Source organism: Fopius arisanus, unplaced genomic scaffold, assembly GCF_000806365.1.
Source record: "Fopius arisanus strain USDA-PBARC FA_bdor unplaced genomic scaffold, ASM80636v1 scaffold00045, whole genome shotgun sequence".
NCBI classification, from domain to species: domain Eukaryota; kingdom Metazoa; phylum Arthropoda; class Insecta; order Hymenoptera; family Braconidae; genus Fopius; species Fopius arisanus.
Genome location: NW_011887784.1, coordinates 578,154 through 605,919, shown reverse-complemented (window position 1 = coordinate 605,919; position 27,766 = coordinate 578,154). Strand labels below are relative to the sequence as shown.

At 42.2% G+C, this 27,766-nt stretch overlaps 6 protein-coding genes and 3 long non-coding RNA genes across 16 annotated transcripts; 5 read left to right on the top strand and 4 right to left on the bottom strand.

Moving 5' to 3' along the window:
* Nucleotides 1–115: 115 nt before the first annotated feature.
* Nucleotides 116–3,433, top strand: LOC105267233 (SET and MYND domain-containing protein 4-like). Its single transcript, XM_011305927.1, has 3 exons — nt 116–271; nt 751–1,845; nt 1,971–3,433. The coding sequence occupies exons 1-3, from the start codon at nt 259–261 to the stop codon at nt 2,807–2,809; spliced, it is 1,947 nt and encodes a 648-aa protein (XP_011304229.1). The 5' UTR covers nt 116–258; the 3' UTR covers nt 2,810–3,433.
* Nucleotides 3,434–3,533: 100 nt separating this feature from the next.
* Mcr (macroglobulin complement-related) lies at nt 3,534–10,107 on the bottom strand. Of its 3 annotated transcripts, none has more exons than XM_011305925.1 (2): nt 9,906–10,107; nt 3,534–9,117 (listed from the first exon to the last, which is right to left on the bottom strand). In XM_011305925.1, the coding sequence occupies exons 1-2, from the start codon at nt 9,913–9,915 to the stop codon at nt 4,172–4,174; spliced, it is 4,956 nt and encodes a 1,651-aa protein (XP_011304227.1). In that variant the 5' UTR covers nt 9,916–10,107; the 3' UTR covers nt 3,534–4,171. The 3 variants fall into 3 exon arrangements, with proteins under 3 accessions (XP_011304227.1, XP_011304228.1, XP_011304226.1); XM_011305926.1 differs by having other exon boundaries at nt 9,927–10,106; XM_011305924.1 differs by lacking the exon at nt 9,906–10,107 and adding an exon at nt 9,604–9,749.
* A 62-nt stretch (nt 10,108–10,169) lies between these two features.
* LOC105267226 (ubiquitin-conjugating enzyme E2 T-like) lies at nt 10,170–12,573 on the top strand. Of its 2 annotated transcripts, none has more exons than XM_011305920.1 (2): nt 10,170–10,296; nt 10,595–12,570. In XM_011305920.1, the coding sequence occupies exon 2, from the start codon at nt 10,595–10,597 to the stop codon at nt 11,069–11,071; it is 477 nt and encodes a 158-aa protein (XP_011304222.1). In that variant the 5' UTR covers nt 10,170–10,296; the 3' UTR covers nt 11,072–12,570. The 2 variants fall into 2 exon arrangements, with proteins under 2 accessions (XP_011304222.1, XP_011304223.1); XM_011305921.1 differs by lacking the exon at nt 10,170–10,296 and adding an exon at nt 10,413–10,486 and having other exon boundaries at nt 10,595–12,573.
* LOC105267228 (uncharacterized) lies at nt 11,118–14,553 on the bottom strand. Its single transcript, XM_011305922.1, has 2 exons — nt 14,465–14,553; nt 11,118–14,006 (listed from the first exon to the last, which is right to left on the bottom strand). The coding sequence occupies exons 1-2, from the start codon at nt 14,469–14,471 to the stop codon at nt 12,586–12,588; spliced, it is 1,428 nt and encodes a 475-aa protein (XP_011304224.1). The 5' UTR covers nt 14,472–14,553; the 3' UTR covers nt 11,118–12,585.
* On the top strand, nt 14,075–15,200 carry LOC105267229 (uncharacterized). Its single transcript, XR_892242.1, has 3 exons — nt 14,075–14,430; nt 14,493–14,961; nt 15,120–15,200. It is a non-coding gene; the product is annotated as an uncharacterized lncRNA (long non-coding RNA).
* Nucleotides 15,201–16,615: 1,415 nt separating this feature from the next.
* Nucleotides 16,616–17,229, bottom strand: LOC105267230 (uncharacterized). Its single transcript, XR_892243.1, has 3 exons — nt 17,122–17,229; nt 16,788–16,953; nt 16,616–16,702 (listed from the first exon to the last, which is right to left on the bottom strand). It is a non-coding gene; the product is annotated as an uncharacterized lncRNA (long non-coding RNA).
* LOC105267231 (uncharacterized) lies at nt 16,856–18,489 on the top strand. Of its 3 annotated transcripts, XR_892246.1 has the most exons (4): nt 16,856–16,946; nt 17,173–17,235; nt 17,296–18,113; nt 18,220–18,489. It is a non-coding gene; the product is annotated as an uncharacterized lncRNA (long non-coding RNA). The 3 variants fall into 3 exon arrangements; XR_892244.1 differs by having other exon boundaries at nt 17,296–18,489; XR_892245.1 differs by lacking the exon at nt 16,856–16,946 and adding an exon at nt 16,947–17,066 and having other exon boundaries at nt 17,296–18,489.
* A 145-nt stretch (nt 18,490–18,634) lies between these two features.
* On the top strand, nt 18,635–20,584 carry LOC105267225 (pentatricopeptide repeat-containing protein 2, mitochondrial-like). The gene is made up of 5 exons (XM_011305919.1): nt 18,635–18,820; nt 19,006–19,532; nt 19,637–19,930; nt 20,036–20,140; nt 20,272–20,584. The coding sequence occupies exons 1-5, from the start codon at nt 18,739–18,741 to the stop codon at nt 20,425–20,427; spliced, it is 1,164 nt and encodes a 387-aa protein (XP_011304221.1). The 5' UTR covers nt 18,635–18,738; the 3' UTR covers nt 20,428–20,584.
* A 26-nt stretch (nt 20,585–20,610) lies between these two features.
* On the bottom strand, nt 20,611–27,693 carry LRR (Leucine-rich repeat). Of its 3 annotated transcripts, XM_011305916.1 has the most exons (9): nt 27,276–27,691; nt 27,078–27,175; nt 26,949–26,999; nt 23,790–26,552; nt 23,686–23,706; nt 22,334–23,234; nt 21,938–22,180; nt 21,769–21,824; nt 20,611–21,661 (listed from the first exon to the last, which is right to left on the bottom strand). In XM_011305916.1, exons 1-9 carry the CDS (start codon nt 27,310–27,312, stop codon nt 21,548–21,550), a joined length of 4,284 nt encoding a protein of 1,427 aa, XP_011304218.1. In that variant the 5' UTR covers nt 27,313–27,691; the 3' UTR covers nt 20,611–21,547. The 3 variants fall into 3 exon arrangements, with proteins under 3 accessions (XP_011304218.1, XP_011304219.1, XP_011304220.1); XM_011305917.1 differs by lacking the exon at nt 23,686–23,706 and having other exon boundaries at nt 27,276–27,690; XM_011305918.1 differs by lacking the exon at nt 21,769–21,824 and having other exon boundaries at nt 21,540–21,661; nt 27,276–27,693.
* Between the last annotated feature and the right edge of the window lie 73 nt (nt 27,694–27,766).

Sequence of the window (27,766 nt, the reverse complement as noted above, 5' to 3'; positions counted from 1 at the left end):
GTTTCGGATTTTCAAAAATCGTCAAAAACTCCCGCGTGTCTGGTTCGACGTGGGGAATCCCCACGGTTGGCAGTCCATTGGTCAATGTAACTGGACACCGGTGATAAACAAAGAATCCCAGTATTCCGAACACGTTGCGACTCGTAAAGTTTTGAAAATTCAATAATGCTAGCGTCCAGTTACCTCAAGACGTAAAAAATCATCAGTCATTTCATAATTAATTGATCGGAATTACCCATCGACATTTATGAACACAGAATGGAGCCCGCAGGTAAGAGTCCAATGGAAATTCAACAGGTTGTGGTCATTGTTTGGGAGCCAAGGAGATGAACACATAACATTGTCCATTTTTTCGTCATCTCAAATAGATGGATTAACGCCGAAATCCTCACAAGGAATTATTCTCAGGGTTTCTTCAAGTATTTTCGAGAGAGCCCCTGAAAAAACGCTCTAACTTTCCAGCGCTCCGAAAGTCATTACTCGAATGTGAAAAGTCATTACTGATAAAATTATCAATTATCTAATCTAGTAGCAATAACTATTTACAGTCAATAATTTGAAGCATGAAATTTTTTATTGAAATCCAATACTTCGCCATTTTTTCCGTGAATTTATTTCGAATTTGAAGTTTATTCGGAATTTCAACAGAATTTGGAATACGAAAAACCAGGAAATTTCCTATAAATTTTAACCGTTTAAAAAACCCTGGAAAATGGGAAACCCTTACCCTGACGAATGGTTCCTCTTCAGCCCAAGAATCAGTGGAAGAGTACTTCACAAAGATCCGGGAATGGTTGAACGCGCGCAGAGACTTCAATTACACAGACGTGTACTCGCCCTTGTGCGGCGACGAGGAGCGAATAAGCCTGACGATTGCAATCCTGGCGGATCACGGTCTCCTGGGGCTGAATACATCGAATGAGGAATCCTCCTACGGCCTAACGAAGGACTTGGGATTCGCCCAGGTGCAGGGTACAGGAGCCGAGGAGCTGATGAGACGAAACAAATCGAACCAGAGGAACATGGTGATGGAGTTGTGCACCTTGGCGATAATATACGCCCCGGTGGACTCGAAGGAGCTGTCGATGGCATACGGACGTAGGGCTGAGGCACTCCTGAGGTTTCGCCTCTTCGAGGACTGCGTAAAAGACGTCGACAGAGCCATCGCCCTGGCGTACCCCCCAGACCTCACCCCGAAGCTTTTCCTCGTCAAGACGAGGGCTCTCGTCGGTCTCTATGGCCCCGACAGCATCATCGTGGAGAAGGCCATCGAGGAGACCAAAGAAATTACCAAGGACTTGCCTGGGTACAGAAGAGCACCCATCACTCACGCCCTTAATCAAATCAGTGTCACAAAACGACTCGAACCTTTCCCTTTGTGGAATGACGAGGGACATCTGCCCAAATTATCCGCAGGACGAATGAACAATTTGGAAATTCCAGACGCCTCCGATGCCATCGCCATTAGGTACTCCGGGAAGTACGGGAGGCACATCGTGGCCACCAGGGACATCGACGTTGGCGAGGTGCTGGCTGTCCAGACCCCCTACATTGCTGTTCTCGAGCTCAGTCGGAGAAGATCCAATTGCTGGTACTGCTTGTCTCAGACTTGGTCCGGTGTTCCCTGTGATAAATGTGTCAATGTCCTCTTCTGCTCGGAAAAGTGCAAATCCAGAGCCTGGGAGGAGTTTCACGACGTCGAGTGCCACGTTCTGGGACTCATCATCGCTGAGAAGATGGATGTTACTGCTGTCATAAGCACCAGGCTCCTCATCAAGGGTTGGAGGGAGGCTGGTGGATGGGAGAACCTCAGACAGATGATGGAGGAGATTGAATCCAACTCAGGTGATTATAATCATCAACTCTCCAATTCAATTATGTTTTTCGCAGATCATTGCAATCATAATTATTATGATCAATCAACAGATGATGATAATTAATTAATAATAAATGATTATTATTGTTTTCAGACTTGAGGACCAAGGGATTCACCTCGAACATTCTCGACAGCTCAAAATACTCCAGTGTTATTACCCTGTCGACTTGCGCAGAGAAACGATCAATGGAGGATCTCTTCAGGCTGTCAGTAGGTGCAGCCACTCTGACATACATTTTAGCCACGATGACGAATATTTTTGGTGATAAATTGCCCGGAGAGCGGGACATACTCCTAGGCCATCCGTGGGTCATCTTCGCTGGCGCAATGATTCTGAAGCACACGCAGATTCACTCAGTGAACTCTCAAATGTTTTGCGAATGGGATCCTAAGGAGAGTACCTCGTGGACACGTGCAATGGCCCTGATTCCCCTCTATGGACTGATCAATCACAGCTGTGATAATTCCGTTAATTACACATCCCATGGGAGATACATGGCACTGCACACGATTCGTCCAATTAAACAGGGCGAGCAGATATTCGATCATCGAGGTGTGTCCTTTGCGAGGATACCCAGGTTGGAACGAAAGGCCCAGAGGAGACAGCGATTCTATTTTATCTGCAACTGCCAGGCCTGCGAGGAAGATTGGCCCCTCTACAACGATCTACCCTCCTTCTCGGAGAAGAGCCTCCCCCAGGCGGTCATCAACACTCTCGATAAGACAATGTGCTCCCAAAATGTCTTCATGAATACCTACTCTGTCATGGGAAATGATTCCGTCAATCCACTATATATTACCACTCTCATTCAAAACCTCAGGGTACTTTACAAATATGTGCAGCAACCCTGCAGAGAGATTGAAGAGATCATCAGGGCTCTCGAGCACATCTGGCTGCAGACAGGTAGTCGTTGCCAGTCTCTTGATCGTTGATTATTATTAAAGCGTCATCATTACAAAACAAAAACAAACGTCCAAAGTTTTGATACGGTTCCTCCAGTTAATTTCGTGTTTTGTACTCAGGAAATAGTTTTCTCAATAGCTATAGTATTGAGGAGTGAGTCAGAGAGTTTATTGAAGTATAGGGTAATTGTTTGTGGAGATATTGTAGAAGCTATTTTATATTATCTATAATTCAGTTGATGTTTAGATTTGTTCAATTATTTTTTTTCTTTCTCGTGTTATGATTGGTATATCACTAAACGATAATTCGTATCTGTGGGATGACTCCTCAGTCCTTGATACGAATAATCTTAAAAGTATTAATTACAAAAGTATTAGATAATTACATAATCCGTCTTCATTGCGTTCGTTATCTCTCATGGATTGAAAAGTCGTTGTGAAGAGGGAATGAGATAAAGTCAGAAGGAAAAAATCGACAAATCTTTATTCGTTCGTATAAACATTACAAAATTAATAATTCATTTATAATTATTTTGTTACGCAGTGGACGGATCTCAGTGATTTGTTAAATGATCTTTCATTTATTATAATAATAATCGATATCCATGTGATAAAATTCTCAAACTTATACATGAATCTTATATTTTTTAAAATAAAACTAATGTAAAAGTACAAAGTCGATCATCGACGGAATTATGGACGGATAATTTAAGAAGTATTACCAGTTTGTTTAATTAACAATTAGAGAATCGAGGGTAAATGCCCGCCACAGAATGAACATTCAATTCTTTGGCGAGTGTTGCAGTTACCAAAAACTTATCAAATAAACTTTGATACGAGAGCGGAGCTCAGTAGGCTACAATTATTTACTAAAAATATAACTCTGATGCTGGATTTGGACGATTGTACTGGTTCACTATTCCCTATTATGTACAGACTGTTAAATATCTCTCGTGATCTGTTATCGAGGGATTATCAAACTGTACGTTCGGTTATTAATTAAGCTATTGGTGTAAAAAAAAAATATAAAGAGCTATACAAAATCGAGATTCATCGTGCGACGTTAATAGAAACCTCAACGCACTAGAGATAACTCTGAAAAATAAAACGAGAATAATCTCGTGTCTTATCGAACACAATTACTCAATAAAGAGACGATATCAGGGGATCACCATAAATTAATTCTGGTTTTTTCCCGTATATCTACAAATTTATCTCCCACCGATTCAAAAACAATTAAAAGCTCATGAAGAGAGGAATTTAATGTAGACCTCATTAACTCAATCCTTTGTCAATTCTTCCAATCTTTGCAGTTCGATTTGTCTCAATTAAAATTAACATTCAGTTCTCTCCTACTTTATCCTGAATTCCTAAATGTCTCTGGGTGAAAAATTATCCCAAATTCCACTCGATCATCCTGAAGTACCTGATCCCGGCAAGAACACTGGAGATGATTAGAAGAACTCCAGAAGCTCTCAAAACTCTCCCGGCATTGTAAATGGAGCAATATGGACACTGCGAGCTCCCACAAACCTCACAAATATTCAAAATATACGTCGGCAGAGCATCGAACATAGTCTCGTTAAACCTCTCGGGTGAATAATAATCATAAACCCTGACAGGCAAAAACATGGACATATTGGCAACAGGATGCCACCTCTCAACGGTAAAATTAACACAAGTTTCCTCACTGTCCAGGTAATCGAAATAGAAGAGAACTTTTTTCTCACTCCACTGGAACCGAGCCCTCTGCAAGTTCCTCACCATCCTGGACCTGGTGTACCTGTCGAGGGTCTGCTGCTGTATCATATACCCAGTAGGAATGGTAACGTCCAGCACTGCCATCCCCGACCTGGCAGACTCCTCGACATTAGTCCATCTCTGACAGCTCTTGTAAACGATATGAGATTTATTTCTCCCTACGAAGTCAGGTTTAACGACGAGATCAAAAGCCCTGACAGGTGGATCAGTCTGGAATCTTTTCTGATCGACATTGTACTGGACAGTCATCTGGAGGATGGCATAACCAGCACCTTTGGCCTGGACCTTGACAGTTCCCCAAGCCTCTGGTATCTCGATTGCCTGCCTCTTCGCCAAGTTCTTCTGGTTAATCGTGAGGATTTTCGTCTGTCCAGGAAGGGAAGTTGCCTCGACAGTTATTGTGAGAGCACTGACTTCCCTTATTCTGGATCTGACGGTATAATCCATCAACGCTTTCATGGCCCAGGCTGTGTCCTGAGTGGACGCCCATCCGCCATCTGTGAGTCTCTGGGAGTTGAGCCACTTGACGATGGGCTCAATGTCCACCTCCTGCCTTGCCACGTGTACCAGGAGGGCGTAGGCTGTGGTCTCGATGTTCTCGGAGTCGTAGACGTAAGGTAATCGTGGCAGAAGGAATGGCTTGTTGTTCTCGATTTTATTCGGGGGCAGGGGCACCTGAATTCTACCCCAGTACGTCAAATCTCCCTCTCTTCTGGCGTGAATCGAGAGGAGATTGAATGCTTGCTCTGCTGACGCTGATTTTGACAGGAGTAGGGCGTAGGCTGTGATGGCAATCTCGTAAGGCGTTCCCCTCGTCTCCAGGAGATTCAAATTTTGCTCCAGCCATTTGGAGGCCTTCGCCGCACTCAAAGCCACCTGGGAACCGAGACCCCCGGTTAAATCCTTCACTGTCTCCAGAGTTATCAACACGTGAGCTGTCAGACTTATGTTGCGATTCCTGATTATACCCTCGTCGTCCTGCAGTGTGCTGTTCACCTTTCTGTCTGGGAACCACATCACCTCGTAGAAGGAACCGTACTCTGTCTGGTGTCGCAGTACCCACGCCACTGCCTGGGCTATCACCTCTGGATCGATGTAGAGATAATTCTCCCACTCATAGAAGCTCGCCTCCTGGAAAACTCTAGCGCAGAAGGCAGTCAACCAAACACTGGGTGATGAATTATTCCAATCACTCCTGAACAGACTGAACGAGCCATCAGGATTCATGAAAGACAATTGCCTCTGGTATCCGATGTTCATGTGATAAAAACTGTCCTTCTCTGTGTGTCTGTTTCTCTGATTAATCAGCCTCATGTGTAGAGTTGTGTACATATTAGCAGCGAAACTGAACATGTTCTGTTCAGCGCAATCCATGGGTAATCCCATTAAACTTGTAGCATTGACAGGCATCGTGGGAAAAATGGGCCCCACAACGTCTCCCACAACACTGATAGTAGCCTTGTTGGAGCCAAAAATGTAATACCTTTGCTCGGAGTAAGGAATAATTGGCGTCTCAGTGATATTGACATGCATATACTGGAAAAGATATCCCCTGTTACTGAGATCAAGTAGAATGGATTGATGTCTGTACTGAGGCAATCCATCAGCCTCCACATGCAGATTTTTTTCCACCACGTCCCTCCCGATGATAGTGGTGGCATAAATCCTGACTTTAATGTCCCCCAGCCTGACAGGAACAATAGGTAAATAAACAATAGAGGCGTCCTGTGAAGGAATCCATATGAAGAACTGATGATCCCCAAAAGAGGTCTTGGGGTTGTACGACTGGACGATGCCATCCTCCTCGACGTGAACGAATTTGTAGTCCTTGGATCCCTCAAGGACGACAGTTGCTTCGATATTGTACTTCATATAATTGAACACTGATACCCTGACGCCGATCTGCTCACCCTGACGACTTTTTTCAGGCATTTCCACGTTGATGAAGAAGGGAAGAACGCCTGTGTACTCCAGTGCTTTTGGGAGCATCCCGAAGCCTCTGCTGGGGCTCATACTGAAGGCTGTGACCATCCAGTGAACTGGACGCCTGGGGACGTCGATGTTGAAGATGTGGCGGCCATGAGGACCGATATTAATGTCTTTCCAGAGCCAGACGTTCTCGTACTGCCTCTGAATCCTGTTGAAACGATTCTTCCTGAAAAGGGAGAGGTCTGTGGCGTTCCCCAGGATGCACCTCGCTTCGTCTGTCCCATCCTCGCAGTCCAGGATGCCGTCGCACTTTTTATCGAAGCGATAGCACCTGATTGCACCTGATATGCACTCGACGTAACCCTGGGTTCTGTTGCACGTGTCTGGTTTTCTGTAGATGGAGGCGTCTGTGAAGACCAACAGGCCGATGTACTCGAACGTTCTGTTGACGTCGACGCCGAAGGTCGAAGAGGGAAAGTGCACCACTTCGTCTGGGTCACCACCGTGGAACACCCAGGAGTGAGAGTGAGTACCATTGGTTTCTTCCCCGAAGTACGCCATCTTCGATATCACGTTGGCATATGTCAGCTCGTTTCCAGCTTGCATTGAATAAAAAGCCCGATCGATTCCTGAGAGAGCAACGTATGCCCCGGGCTCACCGTAGATCGCCACCTCCACGCGTTCACCCGTTCGGGCTTTTTTATTATTTATGAAGACCGTGAAATTGTTTCGGGAGATGCCATTCACTGGGATTGTCAAGGAGTCGGCAACTACCTCACCGTATCTTCCCGTGTGATACACCACTGCTGTCACCACTGGTGCCATTTCCGGACCCAGCGGAATGGAGAAGGTCCTGATGTTGTGCTCCATTATATCCTGTCCACTGAGAATAATCGTCCCTTTGGACATAATCAGGTAATTGAACGTTTCAATGTAGAAATTTGTCTGGACATGTAGTACCAGGTACTCTCCGACTTTCGCATTCTTCGTGGAAGTGGAGACCTTGATGTGCTTCTGGTCAGGGGACTCGTGTGCCAGGAGTTTGAGCTCAGCCTGTGCCCTGTGGCCCTCGCCGTCGATCAAATACGCATAAACCCTCATCCCTGTGATTCCATTGAGCTCTTGCTGGGCGCGTCTGGGATCATCAAGGAGATTCAGTTGCTTCCTGAGGTCGATCTTCACATGCCAGATGGAAGGATTTTCATCCGAAGCTCTCAAGTACTGGGTGTCGAGCTGTCTACGGCCATTTCTTGTCTCGATGTCTGCCTTCACCTCCATCTGGGCTCCTCGCAGCTGTGAGTCCCTCAGGATCGAACCATCGTGGAAGGACGATAGAATGTGCAGGTCGAAGGCCATCGCGGGCTTGAATACTTGGGGAGAACCCCCGAAGAAATGGACTCGAACACTTGAATTGTAAATTCTCGCAGTGGAGTAGCCCACAATCACTTCATCCAGGAATCTCTCCCCAACTGTCGCCGTTATCGTCACCTCCATGCCGTCCAGGGTGGGGGAATACGCCAGAAGTTCGGCCATTGGATATTCAAACCTATAAGTTCCATTGAAAAACCTCATAACAGGGGATGACCCATACCGATCGACAGTCTTGAACCAGGCAGGATAATATTCATTAAAATTAAAGTACTGCTCCTGAAAAACGGTATTCTGTGCCCTGTACCTATCGATAGGTCTGTAACTGGCTTTGAGAGTGAGATTCCCCCTGACAGGAGCACCAGACGTGTAATTCGCCTGAATGATTCCATGGATAAATGGATCTGTATCGAAGAAAAATGCTGGCATAGTGACATTGACCTCGAATCTCGTCTGATAGTACTCCTCCACGACGAACATCTTCTCCTCGACCTGTCCCTGAGCAATAATTTGAATGATCCAGTCCCCGAAGACAGGTTGATCGGACAATTGGTACGACAGAGAGACAGTTCCGAGATTACTCTGTCTGCTGAGCCAACGCCTCATGATTCTCCTGTGGGGATCCAACATGTAGACGTCAACGGGATCGTTGAAGGCTTTTAATTCCGTGTTTATGGGTATTGCCCTGAAGCGAACGGTCTGGCCCTGCATGTAGACGGGTTTGTCCAGCTGGATGAAAATTGTCATGGACCTCTGGGTAAATGTCAATCGAGTTTCGTTGAGGAAAGCCTGACCCCCTGTGAGGCCGTTGTAGAGGCCCTCCACCCGGAGTTTGTAGTCACCTGGAATCGATGTGGGGGGCATTCGCAGCATCAGGTTCTCGGGGATGCCCTCCTTCACCTCCTTGTGATCGGCTGCAATCTCCACACCGTTCCTCTGAATCGTCGCCCTAACTGTCATGGGGAGAGAACTCCTCAGGACATCCACAGCCAATCGGTAGATCTGACCGGGTCGACACATCTTGGAGGCCACCACGAAATACGTCGCCTCCTTGAAGATGATGTTGTCGGTGAAGCCTGGGCCACGAAGCCCTGGAGACTGATCCCGATCGTAGGACGGATCCTGCCTATCGTATGGGTTTCTATAACCGAATACTCCCTGGGGATCGTTCTGGTCGTATCGGCCCCAGGGGGCCCTCGTCGACGTGTAAGGATCATCCGGAACCTGACCCCAGGCACCGCTCAACACCAGGAACACAGCAAGTCGCCACATTTTCAGTTCTAAAAATTTATGGAATTACATGAACGTCAAATGCGACAAATCAGTTTACGCTAATTGGTTTTTGCGAAATTTGTTAATGACTTTTCTTAATGAAAGATTATCCTATAGATTTCAGTGGTCATTATTGAGTAATAAAATTTCTTTCTGGATTAGTCAGTTTTTCCTCGGTCTAATGAGTGTCAGTGACGCGCCCACTGTCATTCATTACTACATACACCCACGCTTTCAATACTATTCACGAGTCATGACTGTCAATAGCCGGAATTTACCACCGTAAAAAGCACCTTTACAATCCCAACTCACTCACAAAAATTTGCCAAAATTGATAACTTCAATTAATAAAATCGTTGTCATTCCCAACCGAACACTCCCCACAAAAAATCTAGATTTTAATAAAATAAACAAAAAACTACTCCAAAATTACAATTAAAACTAAATACACACTAATTTATTACACACTAAATATTAAAAATTCAATCATTTACGTAAAAATCGTGAAATCAGTCCAGAGCTCATCCCCACAATTAAATTAATTAATTCATTATGATGACCAATTATTGAGCGACTAATTTTCCCACCGAAAAATCAAAAAGATCGATAGCACTTGCGCATTTCCCTGTGAAAATTGAAATGACCGCTGACTCCTGGTGATTCACCTGACACACCCTCACCTCACAGCATCACCCGGTCAATAGAATTATTATCACGGATTAAAAAACAATAATAACGTATGACTCAAGCACCCAAGTCCCCAGATTCCAGCAGAAGGTTGACGCCCAAAAAATACCTGAACACATAATCGCCTCACCTGTCGATCGATTGGCGTCGTCGACCCCTCGATTCACCTGTCTATTTTCTCACACTTTTATCCACCGATTGCACGAGTTATTCATAAAACCTAGAGCGCGTTATTTTATTTACAGAAATTCGATTTCAACTGGTTCATTTCATAACCAAACGCCGAGTGGAGTGCACTTTCAGCATTTGTTGAGCACCACCACCACTTCCAAGGTGTCATGAAAAATTTATTGAAGTCCCGAAAGATGGCACTTGTCAAAGACTCTTTTACCTTGCAGGTATTTTCCTGTATCTCCCTTTTTAAAACAAATGCCTCTTGCCCTGTGTTATCACAATTACATTATCAATTTTATCGTCACGGCCCATTCACCACGAAATAGGTACGTTTTAATGTTTAATGACCAAAAAAAAAATATTCTCAATTGATCAGGGAATTAATGATGACATTAACCTCTATATATTTGAATTTATTTATTGGACTCATTGGAAAAAATCACTAGACGTTGATATTACTGCATTAGTATTATTAAATTGATCTTATAAATAACCATACGATTTAATTGTTGAATTGTTAGTTTCCATTTTTGTTATTGTTTATTCAATTGAATTTTTGAGAAATGGGTTCATTTAATATTTCCGAATTTCATGATAATTTATGTGTTTTCTGTTATTTTTTAGATGCAGGTAGCCGAGAGAAGACTGAAACGAGAGCTATCGAAGCTGATGGCGAAGCCTCCCGAGGGTATATCTTGTTATCAGAAAGATGAACGCATGAATGTTCTCATCGCCACGATCTCTGGGCCCCGAGGGAGCCCCTACGAGGGAGGCCTCTTCAACCTGGAGGTGGAAGTCGACGCCCACTACCCCTTTCACCCCCCAAAGATGAAATTCATTACGTCTGTGTATCATCCGAACATCGACACTGGTGGGAGGATTTGCATGGACCTCCTGAAGATCCCCAAAGACGACAGTGGGGGCTGGAATCCCACCATCACCCTGGAGAGCCTTTTCGTGGCTGTGCAGCTGCTTCTGGAGAATCCCAACCCTGACGATCCCCTCATGCCTGACATCGCCAATGAATATCGACTCAACAAACTCGTATTCGAGGAAAAAGCCAGAAGATTCACTGCTACTCACGCCAGGAATAACCAGTGACTAATAACATTTTTGCCTGACATCGTTTTTGATGAATCGATTGTTCATACAACTGAAATTTTACTTTACAACTTCCACTGAATTCCATTCTCGCTGAATTCAATCGAATTTCATTGAATTTAGTTGAATTTCCAAGGAAAAAGTCGAAGATTTGGGAATTCTGTTCTGTTTTGTTTCACTTCTGCTCTCAATATTATTATAAAATATTTTTTTACCAAAGGAATACACAGATGTTCCTGATTAATTAGTCTCGTGTAGGTAATATACGTTCCATTAATTTTATTAAATTTCTCCTTACAATAAGCAACGAAGTGATAACACAAGTATATCTTCTCAATTCGAGATAAGCGTGATACATGAAAATGAATACTCTTAATCTAGTCCTTAAGACTACTACATCGACATAACAATAGTCTATCACATTATCGTTTATCCATCCAAATTCCCCAGTACCCCGGATTCTGTCGTAAAGCTAATTAGCACGCGTGACAAACAGTAAATGATTGACCTAAGCGATTTCATTCATGGCAACAAGCGTACTCATTTGTAATTAAATAATCAATTACGTGATTAATCAACCAAAATTTACAAAGTCTCAACAAGCAATTTTTGCATAATTTAATCATTTAGTTTTTAGTCCGGATTATTTCCTTCGAAACTTAGAGTAGGCACACAGCAAGAAGGCAGTGATAACAAAATGCCAGAGAATAATTCATTCGAAAATAATTACCGGGGGAGATCGACACTCTCAATTTAATTAATAATACTGTCAAATTTTGAAATTTCGAATTTTTGGAATAAAAAAAAATCTACACTGCAGGACGTGATTTTCTTATTGAGTTCAATCAAAATTCTGCAAAAGGGAAGAGTTTATTTTTCAGAGAAAAATATCCCATTGCAGCAACTAGTCAAAGAATCGTCATGAGTTCAGTGACGAAGAGAAAACAAGTCGATTCAATTATTTCATACGTTTTCGAGAGATCATTTTTTGTAACTCTCCGCCAACTCGATAAAAAACAATTATCTCAAAATAATCGCGAAAAACTCGAATCGGAAAAATCGAAATATCACTCCTGCCCTGTTGATTAAAAAAATTCAAAAGACTCCCCCAGATAATCAAAATTGGAAACACATTTTGCTCCCTGCAGGTAACGCCAGTCCTCAATGCGGTGATATGATAAATATTCTCTAATCCTAAGCCCCGGAACTCAGTCCCCAATCTTCAAAATTTGTACTCCATATTATCTACGATAAATTCAACGTGTCTTATCAAAAATTGGGTCAAGAGTGTGATAGCCTTGACTTTCAAAAAGTTCAGGTAAATTGAGCATTCCGGACGCATTGATAATTGACTGGTACGACTGATTCCACCAAATATCCACTAAACATCTCGCCCCAGGGACTGCGTATATACAATCAATGATAATTATCAGACCCTCTCAGAACCCGCAATCGGTGTCTCCTCCAGTCCTTGATGAAATGAAGAACAAATGGATGAATTCCTCATCAGCTCCCTACCGCATGACCATATAAACATCCTCCTGAGGACTCCTCTTCTCCCCCTGAAGCTGCAGTGCAATGTCCTTGACCCTGGGACTCATGGGAACATAATCCGAGTCTTCAATAGCAATGGCCCCAACCCTCTCCTCAGGAGTTGGTGTGGTAGACCTGGTGCCACCCTCAGAATCAAGTCCATCATCGCTGATGCTGTCATTCCTGTTGGATGCCCTCTGCCTAGGAGGAAGAGGTGGTGGAATTCCCCCCTCAACAATGAGAATCTCCTTGGGATCCTCGTAGAGATTCGAGTGAATCCTCCTCCTGAAGTCCCCCAAGTCCTCAACGATTTCCTCATAAATCCCTGAAGCTATGGAGACAGTGGATACCCTCCTGGGTGAGGGTTCCTCTAGCTCTTCAAGACTGGCACTGACACTGGGAATGCCTGCAGGCTCAGGCTGGTATACATTGTCAACAGCCCTGACATGTCCAGTGATTTTACTGGTGGTCATTCCACCGTCCAGTTTATGCAGTAATTTCGCCTCACTGCCAGCCCTCGTCGTGAGGATCATACCCAGGCCGGCGTCGATGAGGGTGGATGCAACTTTATTCTTGAGAACTGGAAAGGCTGGAGATGCCTCTGCACCCACGTGAATTGACAGGCGTAGATCCCCTTCGGATAAACTGAGAGGACGACTTGTCTGCTTGTGCTTTGGTCCTCGCCCTTGGGTTACTAGGTCCTGGAGGAGCTTTGGGGCATTCATGCAGAAGACGTGGAGCTCCCCAACACCCCCACGGAATTCCTTCGTCGTGTGGATGACGCAGATTCTCTTGACATCCTCAGGGCGACCAGCTGTCACCAAATGGAATTGACTCATCTCTTTCCAGTCCAGGTTCTCAATTATATCTCCGGAGTGCACGTCCTTGATAAATAATCCAGATTTACTCGCCACCAGGTCACCGTGGAGTCCTGACAGTCCAGCAGCCCTCGAGTGAGTGTTGTCGACCATCGAGATGTTAAATGTTCCCTCCATAAATCTGTGTCGTCGGGGTCTCAGGAGTTGACGTAGATTCGCCATCCATCGTTGGGTCTCTGACTCTGAGGTGCCACACAGGTAGAGCAATGGCTTTCTTTCTTTTCCTGGAAATATCCCAAAGGCAAACTGCTTCGTACGAGACTCAGTTCGACAGATCAGCGAGTCTGATGGAACTTTTATGGAATTATTCCTGTCGTTCGCCCCCTCGCTCAGTCCTCGATCCAGGTGCACCTCCACACCCAGTCCTGGTCCCAATTTGCGAACTGAACACCAGTGACGACGCCATGCCTTCCACGGCGCCAGAGGACGTTTTCGCACTCTCTGGGATATGTAACGACCTCCTGGCAACTTAGCGTCCAGGAATCCACAGAGCTCGGAATCACCTGCCATGTTGCCACCGATTTCTGGACAGAAAAAACAAACGGTTTTGTTATTGTGAAATTATTCCTTTTTAAATCGAATCGTGAATTTATTAATTGTGGTATTGACAGAAGAAATCTAGTGAATAATTACTGAGTTGATATCTACAATTCAAAAATTTATTTAAAAATCGAAAATGCCATCGGGGAAAGAGAATTTCAGGTGCAGTTTTTTGGAATCAGGTGGTAATAGTAACTAATTAATGACCAAGTTCACGAAACAATCTTGGAATGCGTTAATATTGACAATTTGTGGTTACCCCAAGACCTGAATCCATTCCTAACTTCAATAGTGACTCATCGTCCCAGAAATTGAAAGTGTCAATTACCCCTCCCCTCAAATCAATAAAAAACAATAAATTAAGAAGACTGCAGCGTCGAGCCAGAGAACGAATATTCGACGCTGAGAGTAATAACCCCGACATTTGCCTTGTAAAACTCACCTTTCATCAGAAATTTGTCAAAATCCAGAATCAGATGTCACACATGTGTCACGAGTCAACTGACAAACACGAATGAACACCTCCGAGGATGAAGGGCACGTAAACAAGAACCAGATGAGGGATTTGGCAGTGACAAATGGTGAATGCAAATGAACTACTGGAGTAACGGTCGTGTCGTGGGTTAAAAGTCTTGAAAATTAAAAGCACAGGGTGGGGAAAAGGTCCTCGTTGGTACTTCTCAGTAGTACGACTCCCTGGACGACTGTCTCGACCTCGGCACAACTGTCGCCCGCTACAGCTATTCCTTTCCCTCACCCCCAGAGGGCAAACCCCAATTTCCCCTTCTCCGACGAAATTTTACTACCTGCTGGATCGATCCGGAGAGGATGTCAGCTGAATCCTCAATATATTCCATCATCCCCACCCATTTCACCCTTTCTTTCTTCCTGAAGGGATTTCAATATCTCTGCGGTAATACGGACCACTTCAAGAAGAGGGTTATTTTTATTTTTATTTTATTTCTCATATTTATGCTCAAGTAACAGCCAGAAGTCTTTGGAAATCGTTCGGGATATTTCGATTTTTATAGATTCATTTATTTTTTGTCAATAATGTGAGTTCTTTATTTATTTTTATGATATTTTCGTTTTTTTAGGAAAATAAATTGTGATGAAAAACTCGGGAAGATGATCACTCAATTTCAGGAATTACTAGAACCTTGAGGAAATAGAAGTGCTGACTCAATTCAATGGGTAATGGAAGAATTATTATGTGCGCTAAATTACACGGAACTTTGGAAAATAATAATACTCGTAACCATTTTTATTGTCAACCATAAAAAATATTGGAGTCAACAGGAGTTTAAAATTCATTTAGATAATTAATTATGTCACTCCAACTTCCTAATTCTCTTAAAAATCCTCTCAATAAATTACAACCGAATACATCAATTAAATAAATTCATCGGTGAACTAAATATCCGCCAATTGCTCGGAATTCTTCAAAATCTGAACAAAAGAAAAGAAATCAACGATAAAAATTGAAGCGCTAGTCACAATTAAAAATAAAATTGTCCATCATTATTCGTTAAGCAGCCGAAATGTTTTTTCACCTTTTGGGGTATTCGACTGGCAAATTGTGAGCCCCGCCTTTGGGTTTAACTCGTGCCCCAGGAAGGAGTCGAAATAATCCCAGGAAATTTATTTTACCCTGTCCCCAGAGCATTACCGAAGACGCCAGGGCGTAACTCTGGGGTAATTCGGTCATGCACATCAAAATTTGCGGATTTTCGTCTGGTCGGGTAGGACGTAGACGTCACTACATAGACTCAGACCTCATCTCGAGAGGATTGTCGCCGCCCCGATGTCAAAACTGAGATGGATCAAGTGGAATTAATATAATCCGATCTCCAGTCCCCCGCAGTTGTTGTTTTGGGTCTTTAGTTGGTCATTATTACTCACTTATTGGCGTCAGGGTTCATCTGATAAAAATCAAAAAATTATTGATGAAGATCCATTTTACCTGAGAGACGTTTCTATTTTTGAAAATTTATCTCTCCAATTAAGGAATATTCTAATGTCCAAATGAGTCCGATTTGGTTCCGATAATGATCATCATATTGCTCCAGATGATGATTATGTGAAAGACGTCCTTGGATAAACTCCACTGATTATTATCCATTTTCTTTGAATAGCAAATTTTCGAAGGAAAAGAAATTGACGGAATTCTTTCTTTTTCTCAATCGAGATCACCTGGAGAATTAAATTTCTTACGAAAAATCATGATTTTCTCTCAGTGCAAACAAGAAAAATGATTTCCGCTTCAATTGACCTCATGTCATTGACATTTTTTTATCATTTTTTGTTTGTCTGCGGTGGATTGAATAAAAATACCTTGACACAGATACCAGAGTATTGGAATATTCTCGTCGAATACAAAACACGGAAGAAATTCGCGGAATAATCTGGCGAATAGTTTTTTAAACAATCCAAAAATATTCACCCTTCTGCCCTCCAATTGTTATAATTATTCCTTTATCAATTGTTTACGATTTTGTTAATTAATTTTAACACTATTCACTCTTCAAACTCCAATTTACATTCACGTTTTTTAGGAATAATTAGACCCCCCGCCCCCTCCGATTTTCCAGACGATTTCCTTCCGTTGGCGCGACGAAGACGTGCAGCTGGATCCGGGGAAATCACCTGTCGCCAGTTTTTCCTGTTGATTTTTTTTCTCCTGGGAAAGAAAAATATCCCCCCATTGAATAAACAGTGGAATAAATACCCGAGGATTTAAATTCACTCAGACCGGACGACATTACCTGCGTCAGGACGCACCTGACGACGTGATGTGCCTCGAAGTTGGGGTTGACGATTGCGGAGATAATATTGGTGATCAATTTGAAATTGCAGCACGCGTTTGTCGTACAATGGAATTCATTACCGATGAGTGCCTGGAATTCACCGCAATGGTTTTCCAGGTAGTACCTTCAACAATTTAATAAGAACTGACAAGTATAATTTACATCCGCACCGAATTGAGAAGTTTTATTGTTCCCATAACTCCACCCATAAAGGAAATACTTTGAAGTGGCTCCTAGGTACACGAACCGCCCGTTTACAATTTCGTTTTCAAACATTTATTGTTCTACTTACCCCAAGTATTCGGCTGAGGACAATGTAAATTTTTCAATGGCCTGTTTTTAGTTTTCGGATTAGCCCGAAGAGAATGGAAACACATCCTCGACAATAGGCTCCTCTCAGTCTACGGTAGGAATTTTGTTTATGCGTGTTTATATTTTTATTGTCATGTGGCTGTTTTCGTTTCAGCTTCACTTAGTGGAGGACAGAGTATTCCAGAGACATTTTGACGTTTTCGTAATTCTCGCCATTCGCTGAGGAAATCTCTTTTCAGAGGAAATTGCGTGGATTTTCCCCGGGAAATATTGCATTTTACTACGAAATAATGAGGTGCTAAGATTATAAAAAATTTAGGTTAAGATTCAGGTTTTAGTGGTGCAGTAAATTATTGCCACATGGAAATTTTTGGAATAGAAAATTATATGGAAATATATTATGGGTTCTTTCCGTTCATATGAAAAATGGGATATCTATATATTTTTTGAAGATATTATTCAACGCGTTTTGTAGGTCTAGGTTTTTTTATTGAATTTTCAAATTTAATATTCCAAATTCTTTCAAGAAAAAAATTGAGGAAAACTCCAAATTTTTAGGGGGATTTTCTACAGATATTTAGCGAATTATCTTGGGAATCGTAACTTTATAATTTGAAGAATAGTGTCATTTTTGTGGGGTTTTCACTGAGAGATTGTGAAATTACGATAGATCTGGGGAAATTTCCCATAAATTAGTCTCCGAAGAGTTAACCCGTTCGAATGAAAAGCTGCTTTTGGGGAAACGACACTTTCTCATATCCGCAACTGTCCCCCGAGTCTCGAGGTCGTGAAAAATCCGATAAATCAAAAATCTCAGCAAAAGCACATGATTATAACCCGTACCTTCGTCGGAATAACTTTCCCTTCCCCAGGAAGTATCAGATAAAGATCAGAAGTTACCCCCAGTGACTACGAGGCTACCGTTAATCTTGCAATATTTCAAAAGCCCGTCGAAATCTCAAGGATCTGCAGGTCAGTGGGGATAAACCAGGTGTTCGCAACCCTTCACCAAGACACCCAGTTGACAATTGAGGTCATGAATTACAGAGTTAATTCATTGTAACAATTTTTACGACAGGTGACAAGTAAAAAGGACAATGGCGCACACTTCTGGAGTAAACACCAGTGAATGAATGTAACGACGGGTAGTCATCAAAATAATCACATTCTTCTCATTATACTCTTCCCAAACGTCAAGAGCAACAGAATCACCCGCAGTTAGAACTTTGAATGAAGGTGGTGTCAATATTTGGTGACAACCAGTCACTTGACATCTGTTCCCGCTGGTTTTTCCTTTCAGTATTTTCCATCTATCCGATTCTCTGATGATAAATTCACAAAATGTTAAATAAAAAAAAAATGATACTGAGATGTAATAAATAGTCTATAATTTATTGACAATTTTTGGTGTTTGAATTTTGCGCGCTGCAGATTAATTGAGTGGGTGACGAGTGCATCCGGAAAAGAAGCAGGCGGCGCCTGCGCGGAGTATTCACTTCTTTTTGTCACGTTTTTTGTTTTCTCAGTGTATCTACACCGGTTGGAGGAATATTTTTTGATAAATCTTAGATTTCAAATAATTGTTCTCTCACTTCCGATGGCCAGGACTATCCGGTGCTTCTCCAGGCTCACCCTGGGGGTATTCAATAACCATGTTAATCACCAGCTGCTTTGTAATGGTGAATATTGATAGTCTAACCTTCATTATGTAAACATTAATTAATATGAGTTATTGATTGATTGGGATTTGGGATTGATTCAACTGGGAGAATTGTAGTTATCAATTTAAAATTAGAGATCATCGTGTTCCTCCACATCGCAGGACAATAAGCTATTAAATATTAAATAGATCACCTTTCTCCAGGAAGCAAGACATTATACACAGAAGCGAGTCTAGGACTGCCAGAGTACAAATCAGCCCGAGAGAACTTTCGTGAAAGATACACGAGTTCACTGGATGCGTTCAAACAGAAAATCAAGACAAGTGTGGAGAACGAGCAAAACTTGATCTTCACGGAAGACCTGAAGGCCCTGATCCATGTGGTGGATAAGCAGCCAGGGGACGTCGAGCTCCTCATAGCTGCCATGCACAGATTCAACGATCAGGATAAGGACATCAGATTTGGGAGCTTCAAGTTCGGTCCAGTAGTCATGAGGGCATTCCACTATCTCAACGAACCCCTGAGCGCCTTGGAGACCTTCAGGGATCCCAAATTCGAGTCTTTCTATGACCAGCAGACGACTTTTGCTATTCTAGCTGATTTGCTACATGAGAATGGCATGTACAAGGAAGTCAGAGAGGTCTACGACCTGATCCGGACCAGGTTCCCCAATGGAAGTAAAAATCCAAAGCTCGTTGTTAGTGTTCTGGCTTTGTCCTGCTACAAGGAAGTGAGTTTACCAATTTTAATGACGAGCAGTCAATTATTTAATTCTATCATAAAATGATGAAGCGAAATTTGACAGTTTGTGGAATGATCTAACGATTTTTATAGAACACAAAAGAGAGTCTTGATTTTGGAGTGAAAATCTGCAAAGAGATGGTAGATCGTGGGGCTCTACCACTCCGAAAGGTTGTGTCTACGCTGGCAGCACTGGCATTGCGGCAAAATGCACCTCACATTGCCCTGGAGATATTGACACTCTGTAAGAAATCCGAATACATATCCACCAAGACTGTCAGGATTATGGCTCTCTGTGATCTGGACAGAATTGATGACGTCGCACACGACTTCCAGCTGACCTTGAAACGAGCGATTCCACAGAGATCTCAGTACTTCTCTGATATCGTGAGTTCAATTCCTCAATTCGTGAAATTAACCATTGAAGATAATTTATTTTATAAGAACTTACTTATGGATTGCATTTTTTTTCATGTTTACTGTGGAATTCAGGTTCCAAAAATTGAAGCTGCTATTGAACGAGGGAACATCAGTCCAAATGCAGAGATATGTGAATTGTTTGCGATTATAAAAGCCAGGGAATACATTCAGGACAAGGTAAGTTCAATAAATTCTCGACGAATATCTCTGGAAATAGTTATATGAGAAAATTTCGCAAACATCCCGTAATGAATTATTCTGTATCTGCGGAATATTCATGCCTTCTTCAACGGTTTTGTCACTTGCAGACTCTGGAGGAGCATATTTCAGAGCCACTAGATCCCCAGAAGGCTGGAAATCCGAGATACAGACAGCAGGAGAGTTACGGATGGTCCCAGCCCATGAGGCAGGACAAGGACTGGTCGAGCACTAGGCAGGCGGCGATTGGTGATCATGGAGAATAGCAACAATTCAACAATTACTAAGAGTGCATTCTCAGATGATTATCAATGCGTCGAGTAGTTTTTAGCTCCCAATACGTCAGATTCGATGGACAAATCCATTGTATCAAATTGATAATTAAATAAATTGATGGATAATTTACTGCTTTGATAACGGAAATCATGAAGAAACAATTCTCTCATTTGTATAATTCTTTATTCACCGATTATATCACTTTTCTATGCTAATAATATCGTAATACGTGATAAAAATATCATCGTACTCATCGAATCCATACACGTGTTATATATTCATATTAAAAAACGAAAGACGAATAAATTTAATTAAAAATAAAATATTGCAGAATGATAAATATTAATATTTGGTCGCAATTGCTTGACCCGTTTTGCGCAGTCCTTAAAAAACATAATGGAAAGGTGTTTAAAAAATTCTCCAGTATCATACAAGGTACATCAGATGTTCTATGAATTGATTCCCGTTCTTAACTCTCTTTTGGCACAATGAGCCCATACTTGATGGATACTAACTAAAAAACTAAACAAGAACATCCCCAGATTAAAAACAAATCGATATGAATTTTTGTGTCAATAATTATAATTAATTATATAATAATTACTTACACCACATAATTTATCGGAAAAACAATTGACTCGATCGTACATAGTGCCCATAACGACTAAACTAATTTCATTATCTAAAAAATGTATAAATATTTACATATAAATATTACAAACCAATAATCGGTTCGCGACAGCATTCACGCAATGGAGATTTATGAAATTGAAAAAACAAATCTCGAAAGTTGCCAGATGATACGAGTAGAGAGCGGAGTTAAAAAAATTTCACTTAAGCCTACATTTTCCCTTTTCGTATTATAGTCACTAATTAGACGGTGGAACAAGCGCTACATGTCTTCGTCTTACACTTTCCTCAAATTAATGGGAGCAATGATAAATTGACTAGTCTCACTGTGAAAAACCAGCCTCGAAACGCGAATCCATTCGATAAAATGAAGTAATTAGGCCTCGGCAAACACGTGAATTCACTGAATGTCTAGGTTGTTTGCTAATGGCACATGTTAGAAACTGGAATGTTAAACAAAATGCAAGTGAAATTAATCTGTCAAACATCAACGACATCGTTGTCGTAATTGAAATTTGAATCACGCAAGAATGATGTTCTCCGCAGTTTGAAATTAATTCGTCCTTCCTCATCCTTTTTCAATGGCTGCGGTCCCTGGAATAATTTACCTATTATACACGCTTCATCAAACAATATCAATAATTTATTGGAATTCGTTGGTATAAATAAAATCAAAACAAAAAAAAGAAAAAAAGTAATACCTTATTGGGGTCAACGGGACGATGAAGCAACGACCTCCAGGGTACTTGCGCTTGCTCTAAAATAACGTAATTGGAGCGAGAAATAAAAGAGAATGAAGCGAAAAGTAATGAAAAACAAAAGGTGAAAAAACAATTTTTATGCGGGAGTAAAGTTGAGTGATCTAGTTACCGTTTTCCTTTCGATCGGTTTTCCCTTTATTTAGACTCGCTGCGAGTTCTCTGACTGATCTTTTTTCCACACTACTGCTGCTTAATGAACTGACTGTACTGCTAGCGGATAGAGTCGGGGGTAATGAGGCTGGTCCACTGACACCACTGTCGATTGATTCGTCCAGGGCATCACCCGAATCTGGAGTATTTCCAGCTGAGGTATTGGGGCTTGAACCATCGCTCAATAAATTGTTGAATTCACCTGGACAAGACAGTACATAAGGATTAATTATTATATTTCAGAAATATTCCAAAACGAATGACCAGTAATTAATTATTAATAGAATTATTATTTGGTGAATCCTCTGTTGATTCACTACTGGAATAAATGGGCGAGTAATTAGAGTGGACTCACCAGATTTTCTGTCAGTGTTCATACTCCAAGGTCTCGGTTTGGGGGCAATGGCAGGTGGTGCTGGCTTGTTGCCCCTGATTCCACCAGGATTGGCTTTTAGTTCGCAACTGCCAGTCAATGCCTTGACCCCACCCTTGCCGAAACTCGACTGACCCCTGACATCACTGGACGGACAGTTCTCGTCTTTCCCAGATGTCGGCGAAGACGAAGGAGACATGACACTGTTCGTGACGGGCATTCTCTTCTTGTCCCCATCGGAATTTTCCATACTCCTTCGCACCAGTGGTGATGCAGTCAGTGGTGTATCTCCCTGAGATCTACGTCCCGTAAGTGGTGAGAATTTCTCCAAATTATCACTCGATCGCGACCTGGGCGCGGGCTCGAGGAGAGTCTTGAGCATCGGTGAACTGCACCCGTGGGGCTTTCTCTCAGTATCCGGTGGAACACTTCGGTGACTCGTTAATGATAAATTTGGACTCCCGTCAATGGGAAAGGTGTGCAAAGAGCTGTCATCGCTGGTCGGTGATATTAGGGGTGTTGTTGGGGTGGTGGGTCTAAAAAATACGTCGAGACCTTCACCGAGGGCCAGGGAATCCACCGGGAGGGGATCCGATCGCAACATTGGGCGCGTTGGGGCTCGTGTTTTCGCCCTCTTTGGACGGGTCTTCACCAGGTGCTGGAGCTGTTGACCCGCCGTGTTAGGAAGCTCGGAGATCGAATCCAGGGATTCTGTTAAGGAATGCTCATTCTCGGACGTCATCTCCGTGGTGTCTTTTGGCAGATTTGGCAGTAAATTTGGAATGTCATCGGCTGAGAGACCCTCCACCGAGTCTACCACCGATTTTGGACGCAATTTACGACCGTGGAGGCTCTTACGTTTGTTTGATAAATGCGGAGTCGCCTTTGATAACGAATATTCAAAATTAACGTCAGGATTTCATTAAATAAATGCTAAATACTAAATATTCAATATTTCATTTCCATTTAAATTCAATTTGAATTAAAAATTGTTGAACGACAATTTATTTTTTAATAGATTGAAAATTCAAGGTAATTATTGCCTAAATTTTCAACATTTTTACTGGTATATGAAAAATTCGGAATTACCAGAATTCAAGAAATTAACTGAATCGTCAAAGAAGAAATCTATCGAAATGTGATGTCACTTTGTTATTGTAAAAAATTTTAAACCTTCAATTGCCATTCCAATTAATTTCCCAACAGTGTAGACCAAGTGCATTCATTCAAAAAACTGTGAATATTCTATTATCAGTGGTAAATACCGCAGTATTTAAAAATCAATACTCTATAACAATCAAACCACAAACACAATGCCTGGAAAAATTACTCACGAGATTCAAATACTCCAGTTTCTTCGTTAGTGGCAATAAAAAAACAATAAAAACCATTAAATTCGTCCTAAAAGGCAAAAAAAAAATATTTGAAAATAACTCACCACAGGCGACTGATCGTCCTTCCCACCCTGAGGCCCGAGGATCCCCGAGGGATATCCATCCTCGAGAGTAGTAGTACTGGATGCTCCATCTCCACCGACAGTCCCCGAGTTATCAGTCGTGGAAGATGCCTGAGAAACGACAGCATAAATATGCTCCTCATTATTGCCACACGTCCCAATACTTGGATTAATTCCAATAACGCTTCCACTGCTGATGGAACTAGCGCTTGGTCTTAGAACATCAGGTGTGCTGCTCCTAGTTCTATCAGCACTATCACCAATGAGTGTCTTGTAGCTTCTGGATAGAGACTCAATGACCTCATCAGTCACCCTATCAGAGACATGAGCAGCCACTGCCAAATTGAGTTCATTAACTCTATTAACGATATCAGTGCCAGCTTGCTCAACAATGCAAGAATTTATAAATTCATTGCTGATCTGGTTTTTCTCCTTGCAAGCATTCCTGAGATCCTGATCAATGGATATAGGCTCACTGTCATCCCCCCTGACAACCGTTTGAGACATGACCGTTGGGCAATGATCATTAGCACATTTAAGAATAGACTCCAAAGAGTCCTCGAGATATTCGCTAACAACTCTGTGCACATCATCCGCTATTTCCTTCAATTTAAACTCAATTGGATTCTTCTCGTCCCTTTTCTGCAGCACCTCGTGCAGCCTAGGCAACAGCTGTTTGGAATTATCAGCATCTTGAATAAGCCCAGTTGCATAATTAATATCATTATTAGCATCACAACTCTCAGCTGCCAGTGTCTTAATAGTATCCTGAGTTTGAACAACTAATCTATCAACAACTTGTTGCGTTGAGCTGAGTAAAAATCCCTGCTGAAGCCTGAACGCCTGACCGTGCGAGTACTTGCAGGGTGTTACATTCCTCTGAAGCATATCCTGGAGTTTTTTTGCCAGGTGTTCAGCCCGCTCGGCGGAGGTCTTCATGCAGGGCTGCAGGTCGTAAATGGGAAATGGCATGTACCTAACCGAGAAGTTCTTCTCCAATGCATGAACAATATCCGCATAACCCTGAAGAGTTATATTGTTTTTATCGTAGATTATAGTCCTGAGGTGATTATTGATCTGGAGAGCTTTTGCCAGAAGCCTAGCACCAGGATCGCCTATCTGATTGCCACTGATATCCAAAGTTTGCAGACAAGTATTACTTCCCAGTGCATTGATCAAACTGTACAGATCACCTTTCAATCTCGAGTCCGGTATGTGAAGACTCTGCAGCACACAGTCATCTTCTTGTATCATCTGAACGAGACAGTCCATAACCACGGAGATGTGTTTGCTCTTCATGCCCGCTGTGTTTCTACCCATGTACAGATGCTTCAGTGATTTATTCTTACCAATAGCAGTTATAACTTGAGCCAGATCAACGTCCATATTGCTATCAGAAATATCCAATGATGCAATACACCGTACACCGTGAATACAACTCTCGAGAACATGGGCACCCATGGATCCCAGATTATTACCACTCATATCAAGCTCAAGACCTACTGTACTCTCGTTGCAAGCAAGACCTAGGAGGAGATGCTTGAGTGCTTCGAGTGGCAATTTGCAGTATGAAATGTTAAGATATTTGAGTGAAAGTGTTGCTGTGAAGAATTGTTTAAAACTAGGAGGTATCTCTTTGGTTTTCTTGCTTGTGAATGAGTTTCTAGCGACGTTAAGGTGGACTAGATTAGTAGCACAGCCACGTAATAATGCACCAAATAGGCACTCGAGTGTTGTATCAGTGCCAGCAAGATCGAGATGAGTTAGACTATTCGGTTGGGCGAGGTAATTACAGAGATTATTGATGTCATCTTTTATAGTGTTCTCGGATAGATTGAGGGATCGAAGACTTGTCGGCATACTACGGTTGAGGCTGAGTGCATGGGCAATCTGGGCAATCCCTTTCGATGTCAGAGCACATCGTGAGAGATTGAGCTTCTGCATGCCCTTGGGATGATTACCGATTGCACTGCCTCCACCCAAGTGGCTACCCTGAGTCAATTTAGCTATTATGCCACAGAGACTTATTGCACCCTTATCCTCTATTATATTGTTGGAGAGATCTATCGTGTGGAGGACTGTGTTGCTGTTTGCTATCAAGGCTAATGACAGCTTGTGCGCAAAGTCCCATTTTATTCCTAAATTGTCGAGATATATTTCTTGGATTGATAGGGATCTTCTCACCACGTGGAGCAAACGCTCCAGACACTCGTGGGAGAGTTTCATGTGTGATGCTCGAAATTTTGTGAACCACGTGTTGTACTCTAGGGCTGAGATTATGGGCACTAGGTCCTTTTGCTCCAGATGATCAAAGTCACGGAGATTTAACTCGCGTGTGTCGTGGGAGAGGTAGATTGTGTCCACGTCCCAGGCAACCTCATCTCGATATTGTACGCTGTGCAGGTCGCACATGCACGCATATTGTGTGGAAAAACCACCGCAGGGACCTGTCGTTCTTGTTGCCTCTGTACTTCGGGCTAATTCAGAGCCTCGAATACTTTGCAGTCTACTTGCTGGGATCACGTCGATCTTGCGGATTACGTAGTTTAGGGGAACTGTCGGGAAGATGTTACGAATTGCTGTGTGGAGGGCTTCTATCATTGCGTCTATCTCGGTTGTATCGGTTGTACCTAGGGTACCGGTCGTTGTGAAATTGTATGTGCGATCGCCTGCGGTTAGGCATAGCTGGTTTGGACGACGGGATTCTATTGAGGTTATCTCTAGGTAGTGGAAGTGACAATCGATCTGAAATAGTCCGAATATTTCCCGGTTTAAGATTTTCTTTTCGGCTCCCCAGGGGTTTTAAATCCATTTTTTTTAATTTATTATCAATTCTGCTTTACGGCTTTTGTTTTTTTTTCAAGCAGAAACTGAGTAGCAAAACGAGATTAATTTTACAGTTTGTTAAATATTTTCTGTAGGAAATTCCTCGATGGATTAAGCTGCATTGCGAAATTAGAACTATAAAAGTGTAAATAATTAGGCTTCAATGGAATTTATGACGATCCACTCAGATATTTTCAATAATTTTCCTCAATCAATCTACATTTATGTGTTCAAAGTTCTTATCTCTTCAGAACTAATCAACATCGCGTTTCTAAGAACTACTAGAATTGCCTAACTAATAAACAAACAACTTACACGTGTAGGAACTTTGGCAGTCAATAAAAACAGGCGGCATGGTGAAAACACCTGAAATGAGAAAAAAATAATCAAGTAATTTCCCGACGAAAAATCAAAATGGAACTTGAAAAAAATTCAAAAACTCACCAGAACCCGATTTTCCTGCTTGTCAGGCTTGGTCTCAAGTTTGACGACGTTCTTAAGTAAAATCTTGACGTGTTTTCCCAGAAGAGCCTTCACAGATTCTACAGAAAAAAAAATCCCCAAAAACACTCATAAATTGTAAGAATCCCCATTCCCCATCGTAACCCCTGGACTGGTGGTAATTAAAATGCAAATTGATACCATTTAAATCCTTGGTGAGTTGAGATCTCGTTGACATGATTGCTCTTCAATTATCCAATCACCGAAATATTTAGAGTCCAGACTGATTCACGACATTTCTCCCTTGATCGAGCCAGAGGGGTGACACTTTACGATGAAATGACACAGGATAAACCAAAATGAGTGAGAAAACTCTGGGGTAACTTGAGTTTGGGGTACGTCAGCCATGTTGTAATTACAAAATCCACACACATACACTTTGCCCTTGAATCGGGCGACTTTGAATTAGAGGAAGTGACTGCACTTGTGAGTCAAGATGACGAATCAATGGTGTGGACCTCGAATTTATTGCACATTACAGGGACACTAATGCCGTTTGTTATTCAATTCATTCCAGAGCCGACGACAGCCGACCACGACAATGCGACGACGACTCATCGACCCCGATTATATGTATATAGACATCCTTATATTGCTTTATGCATGATGCGTCGCTCTCATCGCTTTTTCTC